Raw genomic sequence first — 11,643 nt, 5'->3', positions numbered from 1 at the left:
AAATATAAACATCATGAAAATAAGACAAGGGCAAAGAAATAATAATTAAAGAAATAATAATAATAATGAAAATTGGAATTAAAATAAAATTAAGGGCATAAATTGTAAAAAAACAATAATTAAATAAATAATAATAATAATGAAAATTCAAATTAAATAAATAAAGGATAAAATTGGAATTAAAATAAAATTAAGGGCATAAATTGTAAAAATTAAATAGATAAATAAGTAAATAACGAAAATAAAAATTATAAAAGATTTAAATTAAATAAACCGAGGAATAAATTAGAATTTAGAATGAAATTAAAAGAATAAATTTAAATAAAATAAGTAAATAAAATACTAAAATAAAAATAAAAATATATAAAAAAGACAGTAAATGGTCGAAGGACTGAAATAAAAAAAACTTAAATGGATAAATTAAAAAAGAAAAGGCTGGAAAACACCAAAAGAACCCCGTTTTGAGCGCTTTGACTTTCAAAGTCTGAATCTGGGTGAATATTACCCAAAAATCCTTCAAAACCCGAAAGAAACTCCAAAAACTTTCGGTTTTTTCTTTTGGGTTTCAAAAGCCCTAAAAACCACCAAATTCTCCATCCACAGTGGCGGAGTACAAATGTTCGGTAAGTTTTTTTGAAACATTTCTCTATTTTTTTTGTATTTTTATAAAATATATATAAAAAATAAAACAAGTAATAAAATCACCTTAAATATAAGTATTTGATTTTATTTTTTTGATTGCTTCTTTCTTTTATCTGTTTTTCGATTGCTTTTTTTTTTCTTTTTTGTATTATTTTTTTCTTTCTTTTCGAAAAAAAAAGGCCCCCTTACATCTGTTTTTTCTTAGGCTTTTATAGTTGATTACATATTATTTTTTATTCTTCCTACTATTTTGTACTACTACTTGCGTGTGTTGCTTCTTCTTCTTGCAGGCGACGGTGGCAGAGGAGTGGTTGATGGTAGCAAAGGCTAGGAGCAGTGGCAACATTAGGCTAGGGTGCGGCTAGGGGTTTTTTTTCTGTTTAGGTTTTGGGCCTATTGGGCTGCTAGGTTTTTATTATTATTTGGGCCTACTTTTTTTGTAATTGAGCTACCCTTGTAATTTGGACTTGGACGGTTGTTTATTATTTTTTATTTTTATTTTGGTTTTATTTATTATTTATTTTTTTTGTATTTGGGTTTCTGTTTGGGTCTGGACGAAATTGGCCCATTACAGTCGATGAAGTGCATTACCATAAATTCTTTAATTAACATATCATATTGCTTTCTCATTTTTCTCTCGTTGCTAGATACTAACAATCAATAGCTATCCAACCTAATTTTATGTTGGCTTAGGGGCGTAAAAAGCCCTTAAACTTTTTAAAAAAAAGTAATGAAGTCTTTGTTTTGTTTTTTTGTACTCATTTGAGTACTTGAACTTTCAAAATGCATAAAAAAGCCTTTAAACTTTTTCAAAAAAGCAATTAAGCCCTACTTTTTTTTTTGCACTCAATTGGGTACTTGAGTTTTCAAAATGCATCAAAAAGACCCTCAATTTTTTTTCAAAAAAAGCAATTAAGCCCTTTTATTAAAAATTAGAAAAATTATTAAAATTTAAAATAAATAAAATTTATAAATATTATTAAATTTTAATAAAAATTCAAATATTAAAATTTTATTAAAATTAAAAAATTGTAAAAATATAAAAATGTAAAATTTTATAAAATTGTAAAAATTATAAAATATATAGAAATATAAAAAATTATGAAATTTTAGAAAGCCGTAAGAAAATTATACAAAATGTAAAGAAATATAAATTTAAGTAAAAGATTATAAAACTTATCATACCAAAAGGAACATTTTATAATTTTTCTATAACTTGTATTGATTTTTATTTTTTATCATTTTTACATACACATGTTACTGTTGTGTTGCGACACATGATGACTTTAATTGAAAAAATTTAGGAGTTGTTAATTTTTTATAGTTTTACAAAATTTTACAATTTTTATAAAAAATTTCTAATTTTTAATAAATTTTAATTTTATTGAAATTTAATAATTTTGTTAAAATTTATTATTTATTATAATTTTCTTCTAATTTTTAATAAGAGCAGGGCTTAATTGCATTTTGAAAACTTTTGAGTCTTTTATGTATTTTAAACGTTCAAGTTCCCAATTCAGTAAAAAAATAAAGGGTATTAATTGTTTTTTTTTTAAATTGAGGGCCTTTTTATACATTTTGAAAGTTGAATTACAGTGTTAAAAAAAGAAAGACTTTAATTGCTTTTTTTTATTTTATTTTAATTGAGGACATTTTACACCCCTTAAATCTTTTATGTTTTTTTTTTGTCTTAAAAATGATATTTCTGAACATCATATCTAATACCAGGATAACAAGAACAAATAAACTTGCCTAATGAGGTTCACAGCGATGATATGGCGAACCACACAATTATTAGGTGTTAGTTTGACTGCAACTTGAGGTGTTAGTTTCTCGTTCTTTTATCTTGGTGGGGATATAAAACGGGGAATAGTCCTCTTCCATTTTTATGGATTTGTATAAACAAAGGGAGAGAGTGGGAGAAATTAGAAGTATGGGGAAGAGTTCATGTTGCTCCAAAGAAGGCCTAAAAAAAGGAGCTTGGACTGATTGGGAAGATAAAATACTTGCATCATATATTAATGTTCATGGGGAAGGCAAATGGAGAAACCTCCCCAAGAGAGCTGGTATCTATATAAGACCCCAAAGTGAAATTATTGTAATTAAGCTTTTCACTTCATGCCTTTTGATGGTTTATCCCCGAAAATGCAGGTTTGAAAAGATGTTGCAGAAGTTGCAGACTTAGATGGGTGAATTATCTTAGACCAGACATCAAAAGAGGCAACATCTCCCATGATGAAGAAGAACTCATTATCAGACTCCATAATCTTCTTGGAAACAGGTTTCTAATCTCTCTCTCTCCTTTATTATTTTTTCATCCCGACTCCGACTTTTAATAAACCCAAGATCTTGTTTAATGGGTGTAAAGCTTTTTACCACTCGTTATTTGATGTTGGTAGATGGTCTTTAATAGCCGGAAGGCTACCAGGGCGAACAGACAATGAAATCAAGAACTATTGGAATTCTACTTTGAGCAAGAGAACCAAAGCTCAAGCATCCATTAAATATCCTCGTTCAAGTAATTTTACACATAAAACGATACCAATCGAGTCTAAACTCAAGGAATCATCGAAAAGATCAGCGATTCAGACTAAAGCCATTGGGGGTAGCAGCAAGGTCATGGTCCCAACACAGCCACCTACAAGTCAAGATATTGATAAGCTTCGAGATGGTAAACTTTACTCAACAAATAATAGTCAAGAAATGGGTGGTGATATTGCAACAGTTGAAGCTCATAATGGAACTCAAGTGCTTGATTCGTTGAACAGTGATGGCGGCTCGGATTTGTTGAGCTTTGAAATCAATGAACTGCGGAAAGCAAGCGATGGAAATTTCGAGGAGAACCGTATGCAGCTGTTACCCTTTGATGAGGCAATGTTTGAGGATTGGACCACGTACCCTTATCTTAATGACAATGCCGCCACAGGTTGGGACTCTTTGGCCTTTTTGATTGACAGTAACGACTGGCCATGATGGTGAAATAAGAAATTCTGCAGTATTAGTTTCCAAAACTATGGCGAATTTATTATTCATTGGCTGCATCTTAAATTAAGTATGCTACTTTGCTTGTTACGAGCTATTATTGAATAATAAACTCATCAGCGAGTAGTGTCGCTAGACTTTATCATTCCCTACCATTTTGTCGAAGCCTACTTTAGATAAGAAATATTAAATTTAAATTTGACTCAATTTGATCCGTTCTTATTATTATTTTAGATTATTTATATAAAAATAAATTTAAAAAATATACTACATCAGATGCACTAAAAACATCAAAATAAATATTCCACAACAAATTAAAAATATATTAAAAAAAGTTTTTATACTTAGATAACACTAATATAGTTACAACTTAGCAAGCAAATACCTCTAAAAGAGTAGCAAAATTAACAATAAAAAATAGTTATATAATATCCAAAAAATAACAAAAAAATAGTAGCAATATAATAGTAAAATAGTAGCAAAACAACAACATACCAACAACAAAACAACAACAAACAACAATAGGGAAAATTTGTTAAATTCGACCCGAGCTGAAAAGTTTGACCCCAGCCCCGACCCATTTAGAAAATTAATTTTATTTTTTGTCTAAATTTATTTTTCGAGCCTAAATTTTTACCTAAACTCTCAAACTTTTCGAATAAACCTTTAGACTTAAAACAAGTGATCCAACCCATCATTAGGTGTAAATATGATTAATGCTGACCTTGATGCTTTTAATATTGTTCATCCTTTTGATCTTTAAAAGTTTTTGTTTTTAACTCAAGCGAAAGACACGTGTGTTTAAATCCATTTCCATCTCAAATCTAAGCCCACATTTATTTAAGTTGATGGATAGATAATAGTATGTGTAAAATAATAAAATGTCGGTAATGACAATATATCGTAAAAAAAAGAGAAATAAAAATAAAGAACACACAGGTCTTTACGTGGAAACCCTTTCGGGAAAAGAATCACGGGTAGAGAATAAGAAAATTCACTATGTCGAATTCGAATCACTACAAGATGAGTAGACGTCTATTTATAGGCTTGTAAAACCATATTCTAATAGGAGTGTAGTAAGATTGAAACATCTTATTCTAATCAATATCACATAGATGAAGTTTAATAAGGTTTAAAATACCTTATTCTAAAATAAAATAAAAAGAAGTGTAGTTCTATATGGATTTTACTTTAAAAAGAAGTGTAGTTCTATATGGATTTTACTTTTATTTTATTTTACCACTGTATTTTATTTAAATAAGGATTCGGGTCACTTAATTCTAACAATCTCCACCTTGACACAAATTCTCAATGAACAAGTTTTTCATTGCGAACTCTCAACGAACAAGTTCTCCACTTCTTCCATAAAACCCCTTAAGGGTTTAACTTCAACAATGAACACCAACCAAGTCTAAGCAATGCTCAAACTTGGTTATAAGAAGCGACTTAGTCATCATATCTGTAGGATTTTCATGAGTACTAATTTTGCTCACAACAATATCACCACGACCAATAATCTCACGAAAAAAATGATACTGAACATCAATGTGTTTTGTTCTCTCATGATACATTTGATCTTTTGTAAGAAAGATGGCACTCTAACTGTCACAAAATACTGTACTGATTTGAAGGTATTCATTGAGTTCATAAAAAGTCCCTTCAACTAAATAGCTTCTTTACAAGCTTCAGTAATCGCAATGTACTCAGCTTCAGTGGTAAACAAAGCAACTGTGGTTTGCAAAGTGACTTTCCAATTGATTGCACAACCTCCAATTGTAAATACATAACCTGTGAAAGATCTTCTTCTATCAAGGTCTCTAGCACAATCAACATCAAATCTTTCATCTCAAATTCTTCACTTAGTTGGGCTTTAACCTTTCTTATCTCTCATTTATCTTTCGTTGCTATCAACATATCACCAACATAAAGGAGTATATACACAAAAGAACCGTCACTATTTTTCTTAAAGTAAACACAACTGTCAAAGCTACTTCTTTTGAAATCATGAGAAGTTATAAATGAATCAAACTTCTTGTACCACAATCCTGGTGACTATTTCAAATCGTAAAGAGATTTTTTCAGTAAACAAACATAGTCCTCTTTTTCTGAGACTGTAAAACCCTCTGTTTGTTGCATGTAAATATTCTCCTCAAGTTCTACATGCAAAAATGCAGTTTTTACATGTAACTGCTCAAGCTCCAAATCATGCATGACCATAATACCAAGCAAAGCTCGAATATAACTATACTTCACAACTGGGGAGAACACATCAGTGAAGTCCATTCCTGGAATTTGATTGTAACCCTTTGCAACAAGTGATAACACTCTGGAATAACGTATTTTATGTATTAATTATGTATTTATTCTGAGTATGATCCTGCTAATTTGAGCTATTTATGATATTTTATCTCATAGGGACTAAATTTGAGGCAAAAGCAAAAGCAAAAGCAAAATTAAAGGCCAAAAGCGAGAATTTAGAGATAAAATGGGCTAATGTGCGACACAAGGAAAAGTTGGTGCCAACAGTACAAGCATGGAGGACACAAGGGCTGAAATGCAAAAAGAAGAGATTTTATTCTATTAAATTCTATTTTAATTATATTAGGATAATTAATATTGAGATAATTATTAAGGATTATTTTTAGGATTTTATTTTATCTTTATTTATCTTCAATTAAATGTATTTATCTTTTAGGAATTTAAGTAGGATTAGACTATCTTCCCTAGCACTATAAATAATGGGTGAAGTGACTAAAAAGGGGATCCCATTTTTTTCCTGTAAACACTCTCTCCACAAAAATCTAGGCTTTTGTTCTTCTCGTATTTCTTTTCAATAAAATCTTTATTTTTATTTTATTTATTTTCTTTTCTACCACAACCATAAGCCACGAAACCCATCTAGCCGAAGGTTGTCAAAAATCCCCAAAAGGGTTCATGAGGCTTAGAATCCGTACTTAGCTTCCTCGCTGAGTATTCATTGTTTCTTCACACTACGGGGCTGACGCTGCCGTCCATGTCCCTAAAGAAGTAAGCTTTTCAACGTATGCAAAGGCGGCCGCTTTGTATGTTTTGGAAAGGTTGTACAGTCGGTTCGTTAGCTTACTACGTCAGAGGTTGGCGAGCCCAAGAGACAAAATGGCTTGGGATTCGCCATTGAGAAGCGTTGATCGAGCATAAGACGATCCCACAGAAGCGATTGTTGGCTAGAGTCAGGTTCCACCACATCGTAAGTCTAAATCATTGGAGCTGGTAGTCGTAGGCCTCCTCTTCCACTATAATTGGCTTATTCGGTTTGGGAATAATCATCTAAAAGCTGAGGATTGAACCCAAGGCAGAACGAGACAACTGGAGACTGGAATCTCCCATAAGAATTTCCTTTCTCTCAACTCTATTTTTACTTTTTTTAATTTTCGATTCGATATTCTTAATTCTGTTTTTATTTTATTTTTCGTTTCCAGATCCAACCCTTTAATTCTGTTATTGTTTTTATTTTTTTCAGGAACGTAGGTTGTCTTGGGCAAGACTCTACCCGGGATTCCACGGAACAAGATATTGTGCAAATCCAGTCCCTGAGGATTTGACCCTACTTCCCTTTTACTATTCTTTTTCATTATTTATTAGGGATAGGATATTTTTAGTGCTTTCAATGACCGCATCAACAAGCCTTGCTTTATATTTGGGTTCTTCAACTCCTGGAGTCCCTGCTTTCTTTTTAAACACCCATTTACAACGAACAACCTTTTTACCTTTAAGAAGTTTCACAAGATCCAGTGTTTTGTTTTTATGGAGTGATTCCATCTCTTCTTGCATAGCAAACATCTACTTTTTTAGTCTTCACAGCTAACCACCTGAGAATAACTAAATAACTCTTAGTTTGCATCTATATCTTTAGTCACATTTTAAGCATAAGTAACTAGATCAACCTCGAGATACTTCTTTGGAGGTTTAATTTCTCTTCTAGTTCTATTTTTGGATATAAAGTACTGTGGGGAAGAAGCAACTCTATTTTGAATTTTTGTACTGGCTTGAGGAGTCGACTCTGTTGTAGATTCTGGATTAATCTGATGCTCCACCTGCTTTTGATTTTCTTTACTAGAAGAGTATTTAAGAGATAAGTTAGGTAGCATAGCAGTTTCATTAAAAACATCTCTGCTAATCACAACTTTTCTATTTTCAGGACACCATAACTTATACACTTTTACACCAACTTTATAACCAAGAAAAATACATTTAATGGATCTTAGTTCCAATTTTTCATTATCAACATGAACATAAGCAGGACACCCAAAGATCTTTAAATCAGAATAGTCAACAAGATTACCAGACCATACCTCTTGTGGAGTCTTTTTCTCAATGGCAACGGATGGAGATTAGTTGATCAAAAAATATGCAGTAGAGGCTGCTTCAGCCCAAAACGACTTTGGTAAGTTGGCATTTGACAACATACATCGAACCTTTTCTATGATCGTTCTGTTCATTCGTTCTGCAACGCCGTTTTGCTGTAGAGTATGACGAACTGTCAAGTGTCTCACGATCCTTTCTGACTTGCACAGTTTATTAAACTCATCAGAACAGAACTCTAAGCCATTGTCTGTGCGAATGTATTTTATTTGTTTTCCCAACTATTTTTCAATCATAGTTTTTCAAGACTTAAATGCGAAAAACACATCCTTTTTCTACTTCTAAAAGAACGCCCAAACTTTTTTAGAAAAATTATTAATAAAAGTTAGCATATAATTAGCTCCACTTCTCAAAGGCACTCTAGATGGCCCCCACAGATCAGAATGAATATACTCTAACATTTCCTTCATGTTATGGTTTCCATTGGTGAATCTCTTTTGCTTCCCAAAAATGCAGTGCTCACAAAATTTCAGTTTGTAAATTCCTTGCCCATCAATAAGTCCTATTTTGCTCAATTCTGTCATGTCATTCTCACTCATATGACCTGGGCACATATGCCAAATTTTAGTAATATCATCATCTAATAAGGAAGAGGAAATGACAACTATATCACTAGTAATAGTAGAACTCTGTAGAACATATAACTTGACAATCTTTCTCTGCCATTTCATCACAATGAGGGAGCCTTTGGAAATCTTCAAAACCCCACTTCAGCTGTGTATTTGTACCCTTTTAAATAAAGAGTACTCAATGAAATTAAATTTCTCTTCAATTCTGAAATATGTCGTACGTCACTTAGTGTTCTAACAACTCCATCAAATATCTTAACTTTAATTGTTCCAACACCTGTGATTTTACACGAAGCATTATTTCCCATCAAAATAACACCTTCAGACACTATTTTGTAAGTTGTAAACCAATCCCGATTAAGACTCATGTGAAATGTTCAGCCTGAATTAATGATCCACTCCTCGCTCACTTTAGAATTGTTGACAGGAGCGACTAGAAGTTCACCATCACTGTCGTCTTCTACAACATCAGCTTCACCGGAATTTTCTGGTTGTTTTCTCTTTTGATTCGCAGCCTCCCCTTTTGATATTGTTTTGTAGCTTATAGCACTCAGATTTAATGTGTTTTTCTTCTTGCAGAAGTTATAAGTTTTACCTCTGTTTGAAGACTTCGACCTACCCTTAGATTTACCGTGAAGATTCCGTTCATGTATCCTTCCACGATCATCATCAGCATTCCGATCTTGTATCCCACGAACAATGAGACTCTCTCCCTGAGAGTCGATTTTAACCACAAGATACTTTATCTAATCATACGAGGTTAAAAAGTCATAAACCTCAATAACTGTGAGAGACTTGCGACTACATAAAATCATGTTTCTAAAGGTTGAATAAGACGGGGGCAACGAACAAAGTAGAATTAACCCTAGATCTTCCTTATCATACTGAACCTCCATGGCCTCCAAGTTTGAGAGAATTTATTTAAACACTGTTAAGTGTTCGTGCATAGACACACCTTCTTCCAAACGATGAGCATAAAGACGCTGCTTCATATACAGATTGCTGGTTAGAGTTTTCGACATACATATTTGTTCTAACCTCTTCCATAATCCAGTGACGGTCTTCTCCTTCATCACATCCTGTAAAATATCGTTAGATAAATGCAGATGTAACTGTGTTAACGCTTTTTGATCCTTGCGCTTCTTCTCTTACTCCGTCAATGTCGATTGCATCTTATCTACCTCTAGCAGGGCTTCCTCTAAGTCAATCTATGCAAGAACTGCCTGCATCTTTATCTGCCACAACGTGAATCTAGTGTTGCAATCCAACATCGAAATTTCATACTTCGAAGACGCCATTACCGTGATTGAAATGAACAACTTGGAAGCTCGGATACCAATTTGTAAAAAAATAGAATGTTGATAATGATAATATATCGCAAAGAAAAGAGAAATAAAAATAAAAAATACACATATTTTTAAGTGGAAACCCTTTCGGGAAAAAAACCACGGGTAGAAGAGAAAAAAATTCATTATGTCGAATTAGAATGATTACAAGAGGAGTAGACTATGTCTATTTATAGGCTTGTAAAACCATATTCTAACAGGAGTGTGGTAAGATTGAAACAACTTATTCTAATCAATATCAAATAGATGAAGTTTAATAAGGTTTAAAAACCATATTCTAAAATAAAATAAAATAAAATAAAAGAAGTGTAATTCTATATGGATTTTACTTTTATTTTATTTCACCACTATATTTTATTTAAATAAAGATTCGAGTCACTTAATTCTAACAACATGATAGAGACTTATTAAAACATTATGAAGTTTAATCAATTTATTGTCTAACTCTCTTGAAATGAATCACTTTTAATAACCTAACATATTGTTATTAGTTTGCAGGTAACATATATAAAGTATACACAATTTTTTATATATATATTTATAATTTAGGTAGTTGAGTCATTCTTACACAAAATTAAGAGTTATAATGAATGGAGGAAAATAATTTGTGTTTGAAAAATGGCTAATCCAAAAGCAAGTGCTATTTCCAAAGCATCATTGATGTCATTTTTTTTTACAACCAAGCATAATTGGTTCTTCAAAGTCTAATTTTAATTCTAGATAAGTGTTGTTGAAGTATCTGCTGATCTCCCATGGACAACCTATCCAGATTACTCATTGTCCATCATAAAGGGAAATATACAATTATCGAACAATAATGAGGTGCGGAATTAAATTTTAACTTTTACAATAGTAAAAATATAATTTCATCATTTAAATAATCTATATATTTATAATTTTTAAAAGATTAAATTAATTTTTTATTATTTTAAGGGGTTAAAATATAATTTTATATTTACTAATTTAAAACTTTAAAAATTTAAAAAATTAAAATGTAAAATTTTACATTTTAAGAACGCGTGGTCCTTCCCTGCCATCCTGACTACGCTGCTGACAATAACATCAAATATTTTTGTAACAATACAATTACTAAGCCGAAAAAGGTAAATAGAAAAAGCATTGCAAAACTACAAAATACAGAAATATTTAATTTCTATTTTACTTGGACAGGGAAGCTGTTTATTAAAAAAATCTGTTTGGTTTATATGAAGGAGAGAGTGAGTATTTTCATTTAGAATTGAAAATTATTTTAAAGGTTTATAATATTTTAAAAAATTAATCAAGCTTTCAAAAGATTCAACAGAAGATAAAATAAATTTAGCATCTGTATTACTTCAAGTAACACATGAAGTAACAGTAAAAGTAAGACGTATAGGTGGATCAACTCATCAAATTTCTATTGAAATAAAATTCACACAAAGAAAAGTATTTGCCATTTATTGGTTATTAGAGGCATCTCAAAATCATCCGGATCAAAATATAAATTTTAAATTAAATTCCAAATTAGTGGATATGCCATACACAAAGATAAATAGAAGTTTTGCATATTTTCATTAGGATAATTATTTTCAATATAATATTTTTAAAATAGATTCTATGCCAAAGCAAGTTCAAGCTTATAAAAGAAATCCGTACAATCAACTTTCTCGGCTGTCATCATGAGGATAACCATCATCGGCAATGATTTTTCTTATAATTTTATA

The 11,643-nt window shown here is 31.1% G+C and overlaps 1 protein-coding gene and 1 long non-coding RNA gene across 2 annotated transcripts; both read left to right on the top strand.

The window, feature by feature from the left end:
• Positions 1-428: 428 nt before the first annotated feature.
• Positions 429-1,271, top strand: LOC105801222 (uncharacterized). The gene is made up of 2 exons (XR_001135909.2): positions 429-623; positions 933-1,271. It is a non-coding gene; the product is annotated as an uncharacterized LOC105801222 (long non-coding RNA).
• A 1,099-nt stretch (positions 1,272-2,370) lies between these two features.
• Positions 2,371-3,769, top strand: LOC105801103 (transcription factor MYB123). The gene is made up of 3 exons (XM_012632443.2): positions 2,371-2,708; positions 2,794-2,923; positions 3,042-3,769. The coding sequence occupies exons 1-3, from the start codon at positions 2,531-2,533 to the stop codon at positions 3,613-3,615; spliced, it is 882 nt and encodes a 293-aa protein (XP_012487897.1). The 5' UTR covers positions 2,371-2,530; the 3' UTR covers positions 3,616-3,769.
• The last annotated feature ends 7,874 nt before the right edge of the window (positions 3,770-11,643 follow it).

Source organism: Gossypium raimondii, chromosome 7 (assembly GCF_025698545.1).
Source record: "Gossypium raimondii isolate GPD5lz chromosome 7, ASM2569854v1, whole genome shotgun sequence".
NCBI classification, from domain to species: domain Eukaryota; kingdom Viridiplantae; phylum Streptophyta; class Magnoliopsida; order Malvales; family Malvaceae; genus Gossypium; species Gossypium raimondii.
Note: the sequence above shows the minus strand (reverse complement) of the source record. Positions and strands in the feature narration are given on the sequence as shown.